Source organism: Microtus ochrogaster, linkage group LG2, assembly GCF_000317375.1.
Source record: "Microtus ochrogaster isolate Prairie Vole_2 linkage group LG2, MicOch1.0, whole genome shotgun sequence".
Lineage (NCBI taxonomy): Eukaryota > Metazoa > Chordata > Mammalia > Rodentia > Cricetidae > Microtus > Microtus ochrogaster.
Genome location: NC_022028.1, coordinates 31,824,281 through 31,847,769, shown reverse-complemented (window position 1 = coordinate 31,847,769; position 23,489 = coordinate 31,824,281). Strand labels below are relative to the sequence as shown.

The 23,489-nt window shown below is 40.9% G+C and overlaps 1 protein-coding gene across 11 annotated transcripts in view; it reads right to left on the bottom strand.

Annotated features, from left to right (window-relative positions):
• Positions 1 to 23,489, bottom strand: part of Dock10 (dedicator of cytokinesis 10) — a 250,045-nt gene that overhangs the window by 186,542 nt on the left and 40,014 nt on the right. For 7 of the 11 annotated variants that reach the window (XM_026785418.1, XM_026785414.1, XM_026785417.1 and 4 more), the window contains exon 1: positions 8,887 to 9,060. The exons of 3 other annotated variants lie outside the window; for them this stretch is intronic. In XM_026785418.1, coding sequence (XP_026641219.1) covers positions 8,887 to 9,045 — 159 coding nt within the window. In that variant the 5' untranslated portion in view covers positions 9,046 to 9,060. Of the gene's footprint in view, positions 1 to 8,886; positions 9,061 to 23,489 lie in introns of those variants that run through there. One more of the 11 variants, XM_026785420.1, reaches the window with a different exon arrangement.

The following is a 23,489-nucleotide window of genomic DNA, read 5'->3' as shown; positions in this document are numbered from 1 at the left end:
TTCTTACAGGTCTCACCTCCTCCATCAGGCCTCAATTCTTACAGGTCTCACCTCCTCCATCAGGCCTCAATTCTTACAGGTCTCACCTCCTCCATCAGGCCTCAGTTCTTACAGATCTCACCACCTCCAGGTAGTAGCATAAACTCACTGCCAATTTGTGACACCTAGGTATTTGGGGAAACCCCAGATTCAAACTATAGCAGGAATTTCAGCAGTCTTAAACTGTAGTCCCTAACTAAGCAAATTAGCTCCATGAAGACAAAACCTGAGAGAATAAATTGACTTTTTAGGAAAACCTCACTGAAGAAGCAAGACAAGTTGCTGCATTCAGATTTGACTGGCAAACAACATATTTGACTTTCAATTGTATCACTACTTTCTTTTTCGGTTTCTCAATTATATCCCTATTATTTCCTAAGATCAGGGTTTAGGGTTGGGTCATATTGAATCCTAAAATCGAGAGAATGAGTGTAAAACCCACTCTTCCACACAACAAAGAAACATTGAAAGGAAACATATCACACTAATAAAATATATTTAATTATATTCAAAAATTAAGAAATTTTTAGTATCAATAATTTGATTTCATTCTTTTTCTAAACATATAACAAAATGTTTCTATTTGATAATATAATCTTTACAATTTTACACCATGGATTCTCCCGAAGCATTATATCACTGAATCACTGAGGTAGAATATTTTACACACACACACACTTGTTTATACCTATATCAATGTATATAGTTGAATCTGTGCATTTGTTTTGTTACACAACTGACTATCACATCTCCCGACACACCCATGACTTTCTGCTGTTATTTATCATACTATAGATTTTAATTTTAAAATACTATTTGTTCCTTATTATTTTCAATTGGTGCCATTTAGAAAACTGTAACAGTGAGCTATCATTTGCACAAGCAAATACCATATTTTATCTGAGTTCTGTAATACCTTTCTTGAAAGGTTTGTATTGTTAATTGCTAAGATCCAAGTACATTCAATTAATTCTTCTACCCAGGGAGAAGACCTTGAAAGCCTCCATCTCTTTTCTTTGACCTCATGATTCACTTGAAAATGAGTTCACACGCAAAACTTACTGCCAAAGATTCTCTGGGCTTTTAGTTTCTGTGCTATACTATCTTTGGCACACCATTTAAACTCAGTTTCCATTATTTACACGGGATTTCTTTCCTGAGGGAGTCTTAAGTCGGTATATTCAAATCCATTCTCACTAAAGCAGAGCAGAACATTAACTTGGGATTTAGAGACTTTAAAAGCCTTTTCCTCTAAGAGCCATTCAACAGCTATGCAACTGGGCAAAGAATGTGAAGAATCCCTCCGCAAAAGTTTTATTAAGTTATTTAGTAGAGAGATAGAAGGAGATTATTTTATTTCCTCTGAAGTCATTCCCGTATCAAACTCCTCGTTGGTCTTGATTTTGTTCACTAAGCATATATGTAAACAAATGAGTCCCAGAGAAATGAAATTATTATTTTTATAAATGATTATTTTATTCCTTCATCTTGTTTTATTTATTTAGTTTTTTGTTTCGTTTTGTTTTGAGACAGGGTTTTTTCATAGCTTTGGAACCTGTCTTATAACTTGCTCTGTAGACCAGGCTGGCCTCAAAATAACAGAGATCCACTTGTCTCTGCCTCCTGAGTACTGGGATTAAAGGGCGTGTGCTGCCACCACTTGGCTCATCTTGTTTCTTATCCTGGTATTTAAATGTACTTTAGCAAGAAGCAAGGATTATTGTGCTTCCACCTTGGAAGGAAATTTAAAAACAGAGGTCAGGGAGTAACTCAAGCAGACTGTACTAACACACTCCTTAGCCTCTGGTTTTGGAGCACGTTCTCTGGAACAGGCTCTGAGAATGGATATGGAAGAAATACATTAAGTCCTGATGCAAATGGCCTCCTTGTCCTGCTGCATGAATTACCCAGTGGGTAGCATAAGTCTCTTGTAGACTAAGCTAGCCTGCATAGCTGCAGTTTTCCACCCTGAGTGAAGCTGCTGGAGTTGACTCTGAAATGACTCCCACAAGCTCACAGTTTGCACTCTAGGCCCCCAACCTGTGGTGTTGATTTACAGGTTAAGAAGAATGGATGAAGAAAGTATGGAATATATACATATTAGAGTACTACTCAGCAGTAAAAAACAAGAACTTCTTGAGTTTGCGTACAAATGGATGGAAATAGAAAACACTATCCTGAGTGAGGTAAGCCAGACCCAAAAAGAGGAACATGGGATGTACTCACTCATATTTGGTTTCTAGCCATAATTAAAGGACAGTGAGCTTATAATTTGCAATCCTAGAGAAGCTAAATAAGAAGGTGAATCCAAAGACAAACATATAGGCATCCCCCTGAATATTAACCTTCATCAGGCGATGAAAGGAGACAGACCCAAATTGGAGCACCGGACAGAAATCTCAAGGTCCAAATCAGGAGCAGAAGGAGGGGGAGCACGAGCAAGGAACTCAGGACCGCGAGGGGTACACCCACACTATGAGACAATGGGGATGTTCTTTCGGGAATTCACCAAGGCCAGCTGGCCTGAGTCTGAAAAAGCATGGGATAAAACCGGACTTGCTGAACATAGCGGACAATGAGGACTACAGAGAACTCAAGAACAAGGGCAATGGGTTTTTGATCCTACTGCATGTGCTGGCTTTGGGGGGGCCTGGGCGGTTTGGATGCTCAACTTACTAAACCTGGATGGAGGTGGGCGGTCCTTGGACTTCCCACAGGTCAGGGAACCCTGATGGCTCTTCAAGCTGATGAGGGAGAGGGACTTAATCGGGGGAGGGGGAGGGAAATGGGAGGCGGTGGCGGGGAGGAGGCAGAAATCCTCAATAAATAAATAAATTAAAAAAAATATTTAAAAGCAAAAAATAAAAATAAAAAAGAAAACTTATACAACTAAAAAAAAAAAGGAGTATTTAAGACGCGGTCCTTTGTTGGAGGAAGTAGGTAAGGAGGGACAGGCCTTTGAAGGTTATGGCTGTACTTTAGTTCTACTTTTGCTCACACTACCTCCGGTCCTTGAAGTGCGAGAAGTCTCTGCCATAGGTTTACCTCACCATGAGCATTTCTACACCTTCGCTGTTATGGTGGAGTGACATCTCCCTAAGCTATAAGCCAAGAAGAAATCTTTTCTCACTTAGATTGCTTTTATAGGCATTTTGTCATAGAGCTAAGAATAGCAACTAATACAGATAGTGATTAGTATACGGTGTGATTCTAGAAGGTAAAGATTCTGGTTCACTAACAGATAAGAGACACCTTCCCCTATGTCAAACCAGCATGACCAGGTCATCTGGGTTTTCATTAAATAAGATAATTTGAGAGTCTGATCTTCATTCTTCTGACTCTAAATTTAGAAGTCACTACACAACCATACTAAGCTCCTAGACACTGAGGTAAACAAGAAACACCCAGAAGAAAATCCAAGGTCCTTTAGATCAACTAGATAATACAATATACTATAGAAGTCAAAATGAAGGAAAAAGAAGATTCCCCAATGATTGAAGCCTTGTCATTTACCAGGCAATGGTTAGCAAATTTTCTGTCATTATAGGATTGTAGACTTGGTGGGCCATGCATCTTCTCTATGTCTCTCTGGAATTTTCTCTTTCTTTCTTTCTTTCTTTCTTTCTCCTCCTTATATTTGGCTTTGTCATTTTTTTTCATTTTAAATTATGAAAGTTATCCATATTTACTACTAAAAGTAATATTTGACATAAATGCTGTATAGTTCACAACAGGTTCGAGTAGAAAACTTGGCGGTATTAAAGGGCAGCTTACGATGCAGGCCTTGGGGCAGCAATTGTAACTGAGAGTCACTCAGCATGTTAGTTTTGTCATATACGAGCACATTGTTGACTGGTGGTGACTTCACCTCACAACTTCACGCCTTTACACTGTTGTTTTTTTTCATGGCCTTTGAGCAATATTAATGACAGAGCCAAATTTGGTTTTATGTATACACTATATCCTCGTTATCCTCCAAAATTAAATTTTATGGTTTATACTGTTTCAGAATCATCACAAAATGTTGATAAATTTTGAAAATGTTTCACTTTCTAGTTGAGACTTGCAACTCTGCTATGGGGGAGTTCATTATAGAGCCAGAGGGAGACAGAAGCCTGCCTGACAGTTGCTCCACAGTCTCCTCTTGCATCAGTGGATAATCATTCTTGATTTGAGAGGGGGGATAAAAGACTTAAAAATGGAGAAAACCTCTGGGGTGAGCAGTGACTATAAGACATACAAAATTACAGGAATTAGCCAGAAAACAGACCTATATAAATTAAATTAGCTATCTGTAAACTTTATCAAAACATGCTGTCAGTGGGATAAGAAAAACAATTTATAAATATTTTAGGTAGCGGGGAGATAGCTGAATGGGTGAAGTGGTTACTGTAGCATAAAGACCCAAGTTTAAGTTCTGGACCCCACATAAGAAAGCTATGGTGACAAGATCTCCTGAGTAAAACGGGAGGATGGGAACCATGGGAGAGGGTTGAAGGGGAGTGGAGAGGCAGGGAAAAGAGCAGAGAAAAATGTATAGCTCAATAAAATAAAAAAAATAGAGAAAAAAGCTATGGTGGTACCCACCTGAAACCCCAGTACTGGCTAGGCAGATCACTGGGGCTTGCTAGTCAGTCAGCTTAGCATGATGAGCAACTTCCAGACAACTGAGAAAGACTGTCCCAAAAAATAAGGTTGAAAATGCCGTAAGGAATGAAAGCTAAGGCTAACTTCTGTCTTCATATCCCCAAGAACACTCCTCACACCCACAGGAACATACATCATACTTTGAAAAACTGTCTTAACGTTTTATCAGTTTGTCTTCACTGAATTCTAATAGTCTCAACTGTCAGGATTTATGCATCCCATATAAATGGCAAAAGGACTAAAGAAATCTTTCATTTTCATGTTTAACAAATCTCTTTAGTTTGGACGACATACCCAAACTTCTATCATAAAGCCCAAGCTGATTTCTGACTGAGAACACTCAAATGAAATTCTTTAAGATAGATACCAGTATCACGTTCTGAGTGGCAACACCACATCTGCACGACATCAGTATTCAACCCTTACGTGCATCTCCTGCCTCAATTCATCCCTGTGCAATTTAATTAAGAGTTAGGAGCTAACCAAGCTTTTATCTTGGTGTTAGTTGTTCAAAGACGCCAGTCCAGAGGTCCTTACTCAATTCTAGTCTATAAAAGGATAAAAGGCATTGATCTGGGTACCAATGAGGCAAAAAAAGGACAAAAAACAAAAAAAGCAAAACAAACAAACAAAAAACCAAACTCAGTCCCTACCTATTTCCCATATGCCAGTGATAAAAGAAAAATATATAAATAGTGAAATAGCAATTAAAAGTTCAGTCCAAGAGAGGTTAGAAGGCAATATGTGTTTAGCTATGAAATGGACTTACATAATACAGTGCATTAGAAAAGTGACCGCTTGCCTGCTCATCAATCATTCATTGGTATTCACATTGGGTCAGGCTTTACTCCTCTGGCCACACTTCCTTAAAGTTCCAGAGTTACACATCTAGCTTCCTACTTGACATTGTCAGCATAGACCTATAAAGCACTGAGAACTCAGTACCTTTATAATGGGCAGGACCACACTCCTATGCCCTGTTTTCATACACTTTCCTACTAAAGAAAAATTTGGTTCTGAATACCCAGGTAAAAACTTAACAGCAGGGGATGAGGGGATCTCTCAGCAGTTAAGGGTGCTTGCTGCTCTTGCAGAGGTCCTGGGATCAGTTTCCAAGAGCTAGGTGTAGTGGTTCACAACCACCAAGTTCCACAAGACTGGATGCCTTCTGTGGACACCAAGCTACATGGTACAGATACATACATGTAGGCCAAACATTCACACACATATGATAAAAAATTAATAACCATTTAAAGAAATGTGCACAGTAAACCCACACTGCTTTCTTTTCCCCACACCTTGTAAGTAACTTACACAAAACCTAGTTGTTTTGCTACCAACATGTATCCAGAATCCAAACACTTCTCACTAACCCAGGAGAAAGGCATACTGGACTTTAGTTGGTGCCACTGCAATAGCTTTCTGACTGCTGATGTTCTCACAGCTCCTAAGCTTTCCCTCTGTAGCCACAGAGTCTGTTACTATTTTCTAGAGACTCTCAAATGCATGAGTCAAAATTCAGATTCATCAGGTTGAAGGAGAGCAAGGTGGAGAGTTCAAGAGAGAGCCATGCTCAGACATCCCAGGTCATTCTCTATTGCACTGGTTCTCAACGGGAAGGTCATGACCCCTTCAGGGACCAAATGACCTTCTCACGGTGGTTGCATATCAGATCCCCTGAATATCAGATACTTACATTATGATTCATAACAGTAGTGAAATTATAGTTTTTGAAGTAGCAACGAAAATAATTTTATGATGGGGGTCATCACAACATGAGGAAGTGGGTTAAAGGGTCTGAAGCACTGGGAAGGTTGAGAACTGCTGCTCTAGTAGGATAAATCAGAATTTCTTGCTGAAAGCACAGATTCCCAGCAGCCCCACCAGGCCTTCCCATATAAAATCACTGGAGTCCAGAGGTTTAGGATCTACACACATAGGAGCCTCCTTATGAAGTGGAAACAAGCAAACACTGCCAAAGCAACACCTTGGAAGATGGGCAATATTCCCATTAACAAATATGTTCACTAAATAGTGCAGCCTTAATACAACACATCCATTTCAAAATTGCCTGAAATGTACCATGACCTTCATGCTTTGCAGCCAGGGCAGAGATTCCTGGTGCATTTCTTCATGGCACTGAAGATGTTTGAATCCTGCAGCTGCCATAGAGGACATTTTCAAGGGCCACAGTGACTTTTACCAGCATATGTTCCTCTAAGTGGCTCACGAGTTTCTCATAAAAACTCAGTGAGTTTGTCAGTTTCATCCTTATTCTCTTTGAGGAGGAAACAGGGTGGATAGGGCAATGGCTTTTGGAATCAGTGTGTCCTGTGGTCTGCAGAGCTGACACTTAGCAGTTCTAGGATGTGAACAAGGCATCCAGTCTTCTGAACCTCTACTTTGTCATCAGCAAGTTCTTGCTAAACATGCTCAACTTTCTAATTGACACCTGACAGTTGTGTACATTTGTGGGTGCCATGTAGTATTTCGATCCACATATTCATTGCATCATGTCTAGATCAGCACAAGCATTTATTTCCTCAAGCACCTGTCATTTACTTGTGGTGAAATAGCATTCAAAATTCTTTTTTTAGATTTTTAAATGTATAGTATATTATCATAACATGGTGGATTCTTTTTGTTTCCTGAGTTTAGGACTTTTCATTTGCCTTAAAGTTACTGAATTAAAAAACATGCTAAACATTTATTTGCAATCCCAAACACACATGCGTGCACGCATGCATACACACACATGCACACACACAGAGAGAGAAAGAGAGAGAGAGATGCTACAAAAAAGTATTTTTAGGAAAAAATGGTTTCATATAAGATGAAACATTATAAATTTAAAATATAGGGATAAGAGTTAGTTCTACCCATAGTGAATTCTTTATCATTCCATTTAATTCTGGTTAAATTAACTAGATAAACTAAAAGGATATGTAGAAAATAGTAAACAGCTATTGAATACTTTAAAATATTTTGCTTATTTTGAAAAAAATTATAATCTAATTAGAAAAACTATTGGTGTCAGTAACACATCTGTGTAGAATCTATGGATATGTTGATACTATTAATAAAAGTTAGAAAATAAGGTTTTTGACCTTTGAGCAATCTCAAACCCTTTTAAGTTTACAGGGTTAATAAGTGTGAAATCATTTTGCCTCTGTGAAGAGACAGTCATAGCCCTCAATTCAAGAGCAATATTGCTTTGTGAAAACACAAACCTTGATTTTTCAAAAGAGTAAGTATAGAAAGTTACACCTGTCACTCAGAGGCACATCCAGGACCAAATGAATTTCATTTAAAAATTGTTAATGCAACAGGTATTTTTCATTCATTATTTACTATATCCTGAACACCAAAGTCTAAAAGAAAAAAAAAATTGAGTTGAAAGCACTCTGACTTCAACACATCTCCAGTTTTAGAAAGTGGAGCTCACCATTTATATCTTGACAGGGGATTTCAATGATTAATTAGATCCCTTCCTCAAATCTTAAAGTTAGAATGGACTCTTTACTTCATCCTTGTTGCTTAAGCAGAAGCACAGAAGAGCAACACTGATACAATAAAAGCACAAATTTAAAAATTATAGAATTTTACAATTGGTAAGAAACAACTTTTAAATAAAAATATCATGCATTCCACATGACTCTTAATACGTTACTCTGATTTTGTGCCAAAGTTAACTAAGCGTTTTAAAAAAGCATTTCCGTTTCAGAGTCAGGAAAAGGACAGAAAAATAACCCCAGATCTCTTGAAGTTAGAGATCTAACTACCAGCATCTACAAAACATGATTGTTTATAGGCGATATACAAAGAAACCCACCATCTGGGCTCTTCTTCCAAATTAAGACTTACAACAGAAACCACTGAAACTAAATGTCAAATTTCTTTTTGTTCTTTTTTTTTCTTTCCATGCTGCAGAGTTAACATCATACAAATGCTAGGAAGCAGAGGATTTCACAGACACACACCACACATTTAAATGACAAATCTAAGAAAGAAAATCAGTTCTCTTAATGATAGCAATGCTCCCGAGAGATGCTTTCCCCTAAAACAGCAACAACAAGGTAGCAAACTCTAGGTCATACATATCTTGGTCTGAAGCCAAAACACCAAACCCTCCCAAATTGCAGCGTCTATCTCCATAATAGCAGTTCAGTCAAGAGAGTCTGTTTGCTAAGCATACAGTACCATTATGAGGGTTCTGGGTCTACTCATTTCATCGTCACTTTCGAGAGGCACGATTTCATGGGATGGTTCCTCCTGGCGTCTTCTGCAAATGTGTGGACAGCTCCTCTGGACCACAGAGCGAAAAGCTTGAAGCAGAACAATGCTGGCAGTGCAGCCCATCGCTGCATCCTGGAGCCTACGGAATAACTTCTATGTTGATGCTATGTTTGAAAAACAGTGCCTCCTTGTCCCTGAGCACAAGCCTACACGGCAGCTGCAGCCGGCTCGCCCTCCAATCACTTCCTTGAGCTATGATCATCTGATCACGCCAAATAGCTTGGATGCAGAGATGGGAAAGATTTGATCCACGGAAACTGAACACACTCAACAACATCAGAGCGTTTCAACTAGAAAGGATTTCTCAGCGCATTTCAAAAGCATGCTTTCTGTTCATTACAGGGACTGTCTTGGATTCTTGCTTCAGAGTTTTGGGTAAATACCTCTCTCTCTCTCTCTCTCTCTCTCTCTCTCTCTCTCTCTCTCTCTCACACACACACACACACACACACACACACACACACACACACCATAAATCATTCTTCAAATTAAACAACTGAAAATCAGACTTCATGGTAACTTTTCTCCTTCCAAGGCAAAGGAGGTGTATTGACTGACAAACAATTGTTCCAAAAAATGTAAACACTTTCAGAAGGAAGTTTTTCTGGTTACGACGTTAAGTCATTGGTGTTTTGCTTTGCATAAATTCCAGAAGAGAAATTGACATTAGAAATGTAGAGTACCCTGAATCAAGACAGTTTATCAAAAGTATGCATGCGATAACAGACCATGTGAGAGATGCCAGTGTTCAGCGTGATTTCTTCTCAATGGTGTGGTTGTTCTTTCTGTCCCCCGCCACAGTTCTGCAGCCTAATACATTTTTATATTTACATAGGCGGTTTGCAGGGCTGAAAACCTCTCTCTATCTGAGGTCACCCAGTGCACTCTGCCAAGCTGACCTCTTAGAGGCAGCTGGAAAACATTTTAACATCCTATCAGTAAGAAACAAGGCTTCATAACAACACACTGGGGCTTTGGTAGTTAAGGGTCTAGTATTCTCTGACTTCTGTAAGACTAGTCGCTTACGAGGGAACCGAAAAGGGATGCTTAGAAATCACATGACCCATCTGGAATGGCCTCAAGATCTAATGGTATACTGAAAGCTAATAGGACAGCAGGGGATACAAGAGCTAAAAATATCTCATGGAAAATGGATTTTGCTTACAAACGAGGAAAGCATGAAATCCCCAGGAGGATTTTCAGTGTTGGGATCTTCTTGCCAAGCCAATTCTTTCAGCCTAACTTTCAGAGATTTAAAGAAAAAAATCAAAACAAAACAACATTCTATTTAGTCTTGGGGTTCCTTGCGTCCAGAGTGCGACTGTATGCTGCTTAGCAAAGGTTTGTTATACCGTAAGGTGAGGTTGACTCAGGCACACTTAAGTCACTTTCGTAGAAGCATATAGCAAAATGCTCAATTAGGCATTAATTACTCAGTAATCTGTCACAACACAGTATCATTTTAATTGGTATGTCTGCCAGAGAAATAAAACATGTTTCTCTTCACTCTTTCCCCTCCTCTTTTAAGAAGTACTGACTGCCAGTAGTTTTCATCTTGCCCTGTTTTGAGCAAACATATTTTAGTGCTGCCAGAGAAAGACGAAAAAAATGCTAGCGGTGCTGGCAAGTCCTTAACTTCCTCTGGACTTTTGTCAACTTGCCTGCTCTCTAATCTAAACCATTGCCCTTCAGACGACTGGGGCATTTACTGACAAGAGGCCACAGTTTAGATCATCTGGCCCAAGTGTATTGAATATGCAAGCGAAGTGCCAAGTGTCAGCCCGTGTTTGAGCGTGTACCCTTTGAAACATGGCTGCGCCTCTGGGCTCTATGAATGTGGTGCTCACTCTACCCACCTCCCCGCAGTTTCATAGTAGCTCTCCCCCAATCCTCTACATGGGCAATGATCCTCTGCCCATGAGCACTTACCTCCAGCTCCAGGCAGACAATGGAGAGGGGAAGAGTTCTAGCTCAGTCACATGCCCTGGGGGGTCCAAAGGCACACTTGTATCCTGAACTTCCTTCTGGTCACCTCTCTCTAAGTCTGGCTAACAGTCAGGGTGGTGTTTGGAATTAGATGTTTTGGCAGATGGCACGGTCTTTAGGGAAACACATGGATGCTTTCTAGCTATTAGAAACCTATTTACATCGATCCTCTCTTTGCCTTTGAGGAATCTGCCCCTATGATTGACGGGCTGCTAGGGAGGGGCTTACACTACCCTCCCCCGTCTTCCTTTCTCACTCCTTCATTCTTTCCTTCTGATTCCAAGTCTCTATTTTAAGAGAATACCCAAAGACGAGTTCCTTTTGAATTCAGTGTATAAAACAGTTATCCACTGGACAGGGAACAAAACAGATGAAAAGTGGGAAATAGGAATCAGACTTGTTTGACAGGTTCTATGAAAAATTGACAGCAAAACAGTAACAAACAGGCTAGATTCTGAGCACTAAGGTTATATGGAGGCAACGGGTGAGTCTGACTAGGGAACATAGAAATCTTAAAGAAGCATTCCCTCATATCAACATAGCATGTACATTGGTAGAAAGGAAGTATTTTAAAATAAGCTGTCTGTATATCTTTCATCAAGAGTCTGCTGTTTTTCATATGAATCATAATTTGGCTTCAAATATGACCCAGCTTGTATATAACTTATGGAAATTTTCCTTTGCTTTCATCTATGTCCTTTTCCTAGGTGGACATTAGCTTACGATTTCATTAGACACTGGCTGACTAAATGCAAACCCAGTAGGAGATATTTTGATTTCTTTTTCTAATGTGATATTGTCATTAAAAATGTGAATTGCTAAGCCTCTCAAAGTGTTGGGAGCAAGTTTTTGAGTTGTTAAATACATACTGTGTGCCAATTCATTATAAAATCTTCAACCATGCATGGGGGTGGGGAAGGCTTGGGAAAGCCATGTTGTGTAGATGTGGATTAACTTTCATTTCTAAAGGAGACAAAAGGAAGGAGGAAGAAAGATGCCATTGCCAAGTTACTGTACCCCAGGCAGAAAGGTATCAGAGGAAGTAAAAGGAGAGTGAGAAAAGATAGTAAGAAGAAGAGGAGGAGGGGAAGAAGAGAAGAGGGAAAGAAGAGGAGGAAGAACAACAAAAAGAGAAGAGGAAAGAATTAAGAGACAGGATAAAAAGTCACTTCCCAAATAGCCCATTTTACCTGAAGAGTGCCTGCTCTTGACTCCCAAAGCTGCTCATTGACTGGGAAGTGTACATCCTGACAGGTGAATGAATTTTTCAGAGTATTTGTTTTAGTTGTTTCTGTCCTAAAATTTCCTCAAGTGTAGGAGCAGATATTTCTACCACTAGGGTAATGTATCCAAAGGTCTTTTTTCTTCTTTAATAGGAAAGGAAACACATTTAATTTAAATAAATAATGCCAACTGAAAGTATTGGCATGCCGTAGCTTTGTTAAATTATGTAGGAGTTGTATGTTTACATCTATACATCTCATCTATCTTGCCACACATCTAAATCTAGCCTGACCATTCTGAATAGGACAGTAGTTTGCAGGATGAGGGTGAAGTATGGCTTCTTTGTCTTCCCAAACATTTGGTGCTTTATACCTTTTCCTGATAAACATTGTAGACCTACAGCCGGGGTCTGGGGGTCTTCTGCTGTACTGAAAACCAGGACTGGTCATGGAAAGGTTTGGGGTAGGAAGAGAGAAGTTTTGGCATTTTCTGGACATCTTGGTGATGTCTTCACTGCTTTGCTCTGTGTGAGCGTTAGGTCACTATTTCAAGACTGTTTCAACTGTGATGAGTTATGAGTAGATTTTCCTCATTAATAGAAAATGCATGGGAATGCTGAGATTTTAGATTATTGGGCAAACTTCCATGATGAAGATGGACTCCCCACCACATGGCCACACTTAGAGAAGAGGGTAGTTAAGCAGTAGTTAAAGGTTAAGGGGTGTCATAATTGAGGGGCCCCAATCTGCTAAGACAGGAATCCTTATAACAGGAAGAAACACTGAGGTTTGTCTTTCTGACTTTACATACAAAAGGTAAAGGGGCCATAGAAGATACAGAAAGAAGGCAGCTATATAGATGAGAAGGAAATTTGAATTTCCAGTCTCTAGAACTGCAAGAAAATTTATGTAGTCTAACCCTGTGTGTGTGTGTGTGTGTGTGTGTGTGTGTGTGTGTGTGTGTGAAATTGACAGTAAGATACTGCTTGGAAAAAAATCACATTCGAACAACAAAGTCCCAAGTGAATGACTGAATGACTCAACACTAACTCAGAGAAAGGTGCTCAGCCCCCTCAGTTGAATCAACCTCATACTCCTACCTACACTCAAAGCAAGAATTCTTGGGGCATTGGTCCCCCCTCCCCCTCCCCCCGTGACATGTGCCTTCAAGCCACCTGAGCTCAGTTTACTCTAAGCAGAGTCTGCAGGCCCAGAATTCTGACAGTAGATACAGCACATTTGCCACCTTCCTTCCTCCTCCCAAACCACGTGAAGGCATCGCAGAGTAGTGTAGAAGGGAATAAAGAGAAGGTGTGTGGGTGTGCGCGTGATGGGGGAGTTTTTGTCAGCAGAGGAGAATTGGAGTACCACTGAATGATGGAAAGTGAATGTGATCACACTAAGCAGTAACCAGAAATTAAAGATTGAGGCGTCACACAGGTTCCGTGGGAGGTACAGCAGGAGAGTTCAGAAAGGGCTCCCCAGCTGGAGGAAGCAGGCAAAGGGATGAGAGAGATCAAATGGTAGGCGTCTTTATCATTCGACAGGCCACACACCAGGCTCCAGCAGCACTTACAGAAGGAGGAAGTGGCTTCCACTATACCTGGCACCCATGTGTTAGTACCTCACAGAAACCCTCGGTATGGTTAAGGTAGGGCAGTATCTAGCTTGTCTACCAGTCTGGTTCACACATCTTTGAACCAAAACTACAGCGGACACACTGGTTACTCTAAGAGCATTACCAGAGTTTGTCAGTCTAACCAAATGAAGAAGGAACCTTCCAGTGTCCGTCTCTCTCCACAGTCAGATACCCCAATTACAGAGAGCTTGCCATAGATATGCTTATAGAAAAATGGACCGTACATCAAATCAATATGTCTGAGAAACATGACTCCAGTCTAAAAAGATTCTTGTCCTGATGATAGCTTGGTGGAAAGGTGGCCAGCGAGCATCGGGTACAAAGCTAAAAGGCACCTCAGTCTCAGAATCCAGTTGAATTGGAGACTCCATGAGAAGTAGGAAGTTCATCATCAAGGAACTTGACTACATCCTCTGAACCGCAGTGGTTGGCAGTGTGAAATGAGCATACACCCTTTATACTTGAGTATATTAGTGTAACTACTACAACTAATATGATTGAGACAACTGAAAGGGAGTCTGGGTCATAGCAGTTATTGAGAGATCAAAAGCAGTGTTTCTTCTGTTAGTCAGGGTGACACATGTTTGCTCGCTTCCCTTCATAGCCTCTGGCTTCAGCATGGAAGTGATACTGCCCCTCAGAAGCTTCTCCTGACAGACCTTGCTTCATAGCCCTAAGTCTCAACCCATGCAACTGTACTCACTTGTCTGGGTCCAGCACAAAAGCTGCAATGTTCTGATGGATTTAATATTAAATGATGTTTCTGTAAAGGCTAAGACTGTGCCCACTTGGCTGACTATATATCCTGTGCTCCCCTTGCAGTCAATCCTCTGTGTGTGATACAATGGGGTGGATCCCTCAAGAAAATACAGCAGCACAGAGCACCCATGGTGTGCTCAGCGCCTTCATTTATTTCTACCTCCACCTATAAGAGAGTGCTATTGTCACCCCCTCTTTACAACTGAGGAAACTGAGGTACAGTGAGGCTATATGACTCAAGGAATTGCAGCTACAATGAGTCTCAAAATCTGAATTTTGTTACCTGCTTCAGAATCTCATCTTACATGCAATTCTGAATGTTAATCATGTTGACTCTAACTTTTGTCTTCCAAAGGCAGGTGTATGCTAGACAAACCTTGGCTGTGATGCACAGCATCAGGGAAGCAATCCCAGAAAACACTCTGTTAGGGCTCACCAGTCCTCCTTAGAAGACTGTGAGACTTCTGGGATCACAATTGCAGAGGGAGCTTATCAGTCCTAGAAAAATATTGGGGTGATGATTGGTTTAAGTCACATTGTATGGGGATTTAAATAACTTTAAATGCAACAAATTTGATAAGTTTTGATAAAATGTATTTATCATGAGAAATGTTCACAAGCAGGAATGATTTCAGTCACCCAACCAACATGGCCACCAATGTGTATATTTGGAAAGCGAAAATTCAGTTGGCATATTATGCAATCCCTTGCTGACATTTACGATTTGAGAAGATGAATAACACTGAAGTGCTCCCAGCACAGAAGTGCTCCTGGAGATTCAGCTAACAAGATGGCCGTGTCACAACTACATAGGACATGAGCTACTTGTCTTCAGAGACAATGGCAATCAGATGGTGACCACAATATATGTTGATAGAGCTCACTTGCCTCCCAGACTTTGTGTACTTGTCTTCTCACCCCTATGTGCTGTACTCTGTTGAGTTCTGTGATTGGGAAAAAATGGGAAAAGATCTGGATACCAAGGCAGTGACCAACAAAACCCATCTGCTTATTTAAACTATAACAGATCTTTACATGGGAATACCTTGAAGTCTTATGGGATGAACAAATCCATCACTAGAAATATAAAGATAAAATCATCATTACCACCACCACCACCACCATTACCATCACTACCACCACCACCACCACTGAGCTTCTTGTTAGATTTCTCAGAGGTTCAGCTGTTTCTAGTTCTCCAAGGCAGGGACTAGGAAGGATTTTCATCCATGCCTATGTGCAGGTGGGAAGTCCTCTCACACAGAATCTGAACTAAATGGCTAGGGGGTGCGTTCGGGGCCCTCTTAAATGAAACGTGGAACCTACATACATCAGAGTGATTCTCCCTAAAGTATCAACTTGCTTCTCCTCTGCCTACATCGAGTCAAGGATTTGACGTGCACTTCACCGGTAACCTATGACCTATCTTTCCCCATATTTTTGTTTATAGAGCTCTTCCCTTGCCTTCTTTCGCTCTTTAGTTTCACTTAATTATAGTGTCCCCCTTCTTCCAGGCGTCTTTCCCATGTGCTGACCTAGTTGTACAATGATTCCCATTGGGAACAAGCATGTGGTTCTTTTGTTTTAAAAACACAGGTGTGGTTGCCAAGCCCTCCTTTATCTTCATTGTCTTCCCTTTGGCGCTGGTGCAGCACAAAAGCCAATTATTCTCCTGTTGGTACATTTAGATACATCAAAGAATTATCCTTCATTCTCTCTAAGTGAGCTTCCTGCTGAGTGCATGGATAATTTAAATGTTCCATTAATATCATGTATTACATTTCTCAGGTGGCTATGTTACAATGAACATAGTAAATTTTGCTGCTGCTTCTTCCGAATGATGTAGGAGTTAAGCAAAAATTCAGGAAGCAGGCTGCCAAAGTGTAAGTTCCCATGGAGTCATTTGCTGCATTTCTCAGCCTGAGCAAAAATTTAGTCTGTTTTATTGTCTGTTACTCACAAGGACCCAGCACACACGGTAAGAGCTCATCCCAGCATCAGATACCAGGTAAGTATCCTGTACATATCATCATTGTTGAAAACAAAGACTTAAGGATTTCCCGACATTGCCTGTGTTCTCCCCACCTCCTTCTGAAATGTTTTTTTCCCTCACCTACCTTTTCTTTGTCCATGGACACATTATGTTCCCTGAGTGATGGGGGAGTAAAGATTTTAGATATGCTTCCCCTGTGTTTTGACGTTAGTTTCCATGGCAATGGGTCATAAGTTCCAGAGGCATATGCAGTCATTTTCCACAAGCAAACATATTTAAAATATTATAACAATGCTTGGTTAGCTTAAGGTCTCTCATTTTGCAACCTCAAGTATTCTAATCACAGCCAAGTCCCAGGAAGAAGCAGATGCAGCTTCTGCATAGCTAGAAAGAGATAGCTCATGTTCTATTTTATAAAGCTTCTGGGAGCAGTTTAGGGGACAGGTTTTCATATTGTCACTGCTACCATACATGGGAATCTTCAGAACTTGCTGAGCTGAACTGGCAGTAGCTTTGGGTCAGAAACAAAACAATTCCTACTAGTCTCCTGCTCAAATAGGAATATGGAGCAGTCAGAAGTAGAGGGATGTTCTTGTTGAAGGCAATCACACATAGTTCCAAAGGACTGTGGTCATTTCTGCCATCAAGCCAGCCTACTGAGAACCATTAGCTAGACAGGACTTCGGGTGTGTTCCTGGTGGGAGTCATGAAATTGCATTGTTACAGTGTTGGATTCTAGGAAGTGGCTCAAGGCAATAAATATAAACTTTGAGGTCAAAGCAATCTGACTCGGACTCCTGGTTTTATTGTCTGGAACATGACTTCAGTTTTCCTCAACTCTCCAATAAGAGTTGTAACAAAGGCAGTGTTAGCGCTGGCATAAATATTCTTAACCTTTCTTTTGCTATTACTTAATGCAATTATGTTTATGCTACCACCTTCTCCCGGCTAAGTAACTAAATGGAAAGTAATGATCCTGCAAATCAAGGTACAAAGACAACACTCAATCAGAAGAGAAAGCTTTAGCATTAGAATAAGATACAAGGCCAGGAGAGATAGAGCAGGAAGTGTTACTGGCTCTGCCTCAGCAGGGAAATGGGCTCCAGTATATGGATGAATAAAACTAACTTACAATATGAACCACCTGCAAAGGAAATGATCATTCACAAAGGAAAGGACTGGTCGTAGTCAACCCACCAAAAATAAAAAAGATTAAAAACCAATCAAGGCTTCATGGTATCTGTGAGCTTTAAACAGGATAAAGGTCGATAATGAATGACATAGTGTTAAAGTCTGCATGATAATGAGCAATCACAATGGCACGGATGTTCCAGGGAAAATCAGATGATGTCCAGTAGCCAAACTAGAGCATTAAAGAAATCTATGAGACTTTCAAGAAGTTCTACTTTGACAAGCACTTCTTATGATTAGCTATGAAAAGTTAAGTGATTAAATTGAGTAAACTGAGCTATTTTCAAAAGTTAGCTACGGGAAACATATTCTCAGATGACAGTGGATAAATAAGCTATTAACTGTACCTTCAGTGCTTGCTCCATTTCATTCTGCATGCTCGCTTGGGCTTTTGAGTTGTGGCAGAAATTAACCACCCACGTCCTAAACATCCCTACTGAAATCTAGTTTACTATAATCATAAGCTGCTTTTCAAACAGAAAGATGACAGTCTTCAAAGCCACTTATAAATGTTCTCCCAAAGCATCTCCAAAGAGGAGGAGGCTAGCAACTTGAGCACATCAGAGCTTTGCTGTTTCTCCGGCTCAGCAGAGGAGTTCAACATGCCCCCAGATTAGGATACTTGGAAGAAAACGGAACTAATCAAGATTTAGCCAAGCATGAGGGAGTCATAATCTTCACCTTCTCTTTAAAAGTTCCTGGTTTTAAGAAACCTAGCTTATTCTGCTGGCATGTGAAGCCAACGTTGTTCCCCACAAGACTGTGTGGCCTTCGCTCTTGCCTGATGTAGTAGGAGAACCAGGGACGAGGGTTATTTTTTAAGTGATGATAGGTAAATGAGATCATCCACCCAGATGGTGGGGAATAGAAGAAAACCCAGTGGAAGAAGTCCTACAACTTGTGAGCTCACTGAGAAACAACCATAGACTCCAGGCACACAGCCAACGAGCCCAGTGTGCCTTCAATCGCCAATGGCACCCGCAGCATGGAAAAGCAGAAATGTTCCGTAGTGGGTGGAGAGAACACTGGCTTCTGGCATTCCAGAAGAATGCAAGGCGGAAGGCAGGATGTTGGTGTTTACCCTTAGGCAAAGTGTCATTATCCTGTTTTCTATGCAAGTGCAGAAGCGAACAAACAGGAAGAAGGCTCATTTTTCATAAGGAAAGAGAAGAGAGATTTGATCATGGAAAGTATCTGTCTCCCACCTTCCTTCTCTCTGTCTTCCACTCAACAAAGCTCAATGTCAAGCTGCCAGATGGCAAAACCACAGTTTAAGAGAAAGTTCACTCTGAGACTTCTTGGTTGTGGGAAGGGAGTGGACACAAGGCCACCAGACTAGTATTGCTTCTACGTTGAAAATCCCTGAAACAAGGATGCACCAAACATTGCCCAAATCAAGCTGCATGTATTCTTAGGTTTTTAAAACATGCATGATGTGGGAGTGTCATATATCAATCTGTTGATTTCATTGGTTAAGTAATAAACAAACTGCTTGGGCTCATAGCTTAGAACATAGGTGGGTGGAGTAAACAGAGCAGAATGCTGGGAGGAAGAGGAAGTGAGGTCAGACTCCACAGCTCTGCTCTCGGGAGCAGATGCCTCAGAGAGACGCCATGTGGTCAAGATATAATCCTAAACTACTATGCAAATTATCTGAACTGAACCTTAGCCAGGGGATGGTGGCCACCCAACAGAGGGATGAAACGGGACACTCAGGAGTGTCCTGTGGCTGACTGTCATTGCTCAAGGATCACAGCCCTCTCAATAGCAAAGGCAATGTGTTATATAGCTGTGGAATTCACTCACTGCATGTGATTTATTGTTAGACAGGGTCTCACTATGTAGCTACAGCTAGCCTGAAACTTAGCCGTATAGACCAAGCTCTCTTTGAGCACTACGTGCTTCTGCCTGTAGTAGTATCAGAGAGTTCCACAGTAGCCTGGAATGAAGGATAACAAAGGTTTGTTTATTTAGGGATAAACTCACAGTAAGGGTAGTGATTTGCAGTCCTCTGCATGCGCTGGGAACTGGAATCAAATCCAGCAGAAAAAAAAGGGGCCATGCTTGCTTTCCATCTGCACTTATACATAGTACATGAGACCACACCCAAAGTGGGTTGGTATCTTAAAGACCATTGGCTAAAGGAGTTCCCACAACATCTGGCTACTGGAGACCGAGGTTAAAAGTCTCATACCACCATGTCTGGCATGATTTAAAAAAAAAATAAACAGCTATTAATTGAAAGCGGGAAACATCTACAGAAAATGTCACTAACATACACCCATATCAAGGTCGTTTCTTTCTACTAGCTTCCATGTTAGCATGATTTGGCAAATAATCCTTACTGGTAATGCCTGTTGAAAGCTTTCAAAGAAGAGTTTGCTGGTTCATGTCCGGTGTCGGCAGATAAGCTCCTCCAACCTGTCAGTATATTGTGGTACATCATTCTTTCATCCTATAGCTTTCACCCTGTAGCTATCCCTCTACTTGTGGAAGTAGATACCCAGTGTTGGGGAGCAGAAGCAGGCATATCCTTGGGGCTTGTTGCCAGACAGCCTAGCCAAAAAGTTCAGCTGAATGACTATTTCAATTACAAGGCAGAAAACAGTAGAAAGAGAAACTCAGAGAGACTTTTGGCTTTCACAGAATAAATGTGGTCCAGGGCTAGAAGACACTAGACCTGAAGGAAGACTCTCGGAGGGAAGACAGGTGGCTGAAATACAGTAAAGGAATTGAGGAGAGAGGAAGCAGAAGGCGGGTATGTGGGCATGAAGATATAGAAACATTCTGCCAAGCAGAGATGCATTGCTCCAGTGGCCGCTTCTCTGTGTTTTCTCTCATGTCAGGTTCCAAAGCTGTAAAATTCTTCTACACCATCAGATCTACCAGTGACTGGCACACATGTTCCCCTGTTTCAAATATTTCAGTTCTTAACAGGCCCCTTCCTTGTAACTGCTACTTTCTAGGAACAAAGTACAGGAGACTGGACAAATGACAACCTGCTTCCCATTCCTAGTTAGAATGCTAGCCATTATAAGGTTTTCATTTATTTCTTTAAAAATTTGCCTCTGTTGCTGGTATGTGAGTCAACACTACCAGTTGAATGAAAATGAATGAACAAGTAGCAAACACATATCACCAAAATGTCTCAGCAGCATCTGGGATTTCTTGGCTCCACACTGTGGTGTTATTTGTATGATTGTTGCTCTCTTAAAATATTTACATGTATCCATCCCACATTCTCTTTCTTTATGATGAGAGGGAAGTTCTTGTGCCTTCTGTCCCATTTCTGTGAACTCTTGTCTTCCAGGGTCACACTCTGTCAATCACTGCCCTCCCCTCTACTGGCTCTTACAAAATAAATGAAATAACATTTCCTTTAACCTTGAAATTTCTGTGACGTTCTTTGGCCTTCTGTCACTGACAAACAACAGAAAACTTCATCTATAGACCTCAGTCTTCCCTTCATCCTTTGCCCTTTACTCTTAACCCAAAGGTGTCTAGTGCCAACACTCAACTCCATCAATGGGGTGCTGATAATTCAGGGAACTGTTTTTATATAGGAAAGGGGTCATGAAAGTTCTGAGATGCACATCCCTGACAAAGCATCATGCTTGAACTCTCACAGAGATGAGCTTCTTGTGAGGATGGTCCCTAGGATGGCATTAGCAGCACCACTGCAGGGAGAGATGCTCTGCTTTATGGCCATGTCGGCTTTCCTCTTCTGTGGTCGCTCTCTTCCTTTCCTCACCAAATTAGTATTGACAGGGTGCTGCTGGATGCTGTCCCGTGTATACTGAGACTAGAATAACACACACAGGGAAACAGACAGCATCCTCCACACTCACATCTTATACAGTGTTATAAATAAATACAAACAAAATTTTTACAAGCTAGTATTATACATAGATATCATTTTTGATGGATTATTTAAATAAAGTGTTGTCTGATTTACTGACAATAACTTTGATGAAGAAAATTTTAAATGTGAAAAAGCAACCTTTCCCAGGTTCCCAACCTGAGAGTTGCAAGTTTTCAGACCCTAACAGAGAACACTAAACCATATTGCACTGCACAGCAAACATGCAGAAAAGCTCAGGCGTGGGTTGAAAGCATTATCTTGTGTAGTATCATAGCATCCTCTGGATCATCCTTCAGACTGCATTTTGTCTGCAGTCACACAGAACTAAAGCAATTAGTGTTCGATTCACAAGTGACCTTGAGATAGAAATGTCACAGCGTTTTCAAGGGGAAAAGAATGTGACTTTCTAGTTCATGCTCCTTTTATGTAAAAATGCTGCTGCCTTTAAGGAAGACACACATGAGCCGTTTGAAACCACAAGGTTATGCTTTATCATCTGTTACACAGCACTGAGATCACTCATCTCTCTCTCTCTCTCTCTCTCTCTCTCTCTCTCTCTCTCTCTCTCTCACACACACACACACACACACACACACACGAGTTTTACACAGCATAGAAAACTGGTTGCAGTTTCACTAATGCACTTTTTAATCATGTCCTGCTGACTTTTAAAATCACAGAGAAAGATATCTGAATTTTAAGGTTCTCCCAGTATCTAGAAATAAATGTTTTGTTTATCATAACCCTTACAGAATCATTGCAATCATTATCAAAGTTCTTCATAGGCAAACACCAAAGAGCCTACCCCAATAAGGGAAGAAGGCACTGCATTGTTCTGAGCATTTTCTCTCATCATTTCATGGAAAGCAATAGTTCCCAGAGGATTTCAATGTGTTCACAGTGTCTCAAGGAAGTCCATGTCAGTAGCAGCGGGGAACAAAGTGCCAGCTAGTGCCTCTGTGTCTTCCCCTCTGAGAACAACACAGAGAACTCAAGCCCTTACTAGGGAGAAAAGCCAACCACTAGAAACTGTGTTCATTTGGCTCAGGATTTCCTAATTGGAAAGCCAACCTATTAAGAATGGCTTAATGCTATTTTACGTCAACAAAAGGCAGATGAGGACTTTTATGGATGCTGGAGTGTTATCTTCAGAGTTTTCATCATCGAACTATGGAAAGACAAAATTCATTCCATCCCGACTGCCACAGATACCACAAATAAGGTGTCACACTCCATATAAATTCATTTCTTATATTTCCAATAGATAAAGAATCCTAGACCGAGGCAATGGTAGATTTAGAGTCAGGAGAGGAGTTTGCTTTCAGGGTCACAGATGTCAATATCTGTTTCCTCACATGCTGGAAAAAGCTGCTTAGGGCTTGATTCCATTGATTAGGACTCTGGCCTCTAACAATCAGACTCCAAATCCCTCCTCCTGGTCTCATCGCCTTGGTGTTAAGATTTCAACATTTGAATTCTGAAGAGGATGGAAAGCTTTCAGACCACAGTTGCTGTGGAGGGCCAGTTAATTCTGTGCAGAGGTTTAGATGCGGTTTCTTAGAAGCTATTCACTCTAGATCATGGATGTTGGGTAATGGATACAGGTAGAAAATGAAGATAATAAGGTCCTTAAAGATGAGAGATTGGCTTCAGAAGCAAACAGCTTTAGTAGGTAAATATGCTGGCCTTTTCCACATAAGCATCGCCCCCTGGTGTCCACGGAGAGAGGACGCTTTAAGAGCAAACATCCTTTTCATACTGCCTTGTAAGAAAGAGCAAACTGAGTTCCTTGCTCGTGCTCCCCCTCCTTCTGCTCCTGATTTGGACCTTGAGATTTCTGTCCGGTGCTCCAAT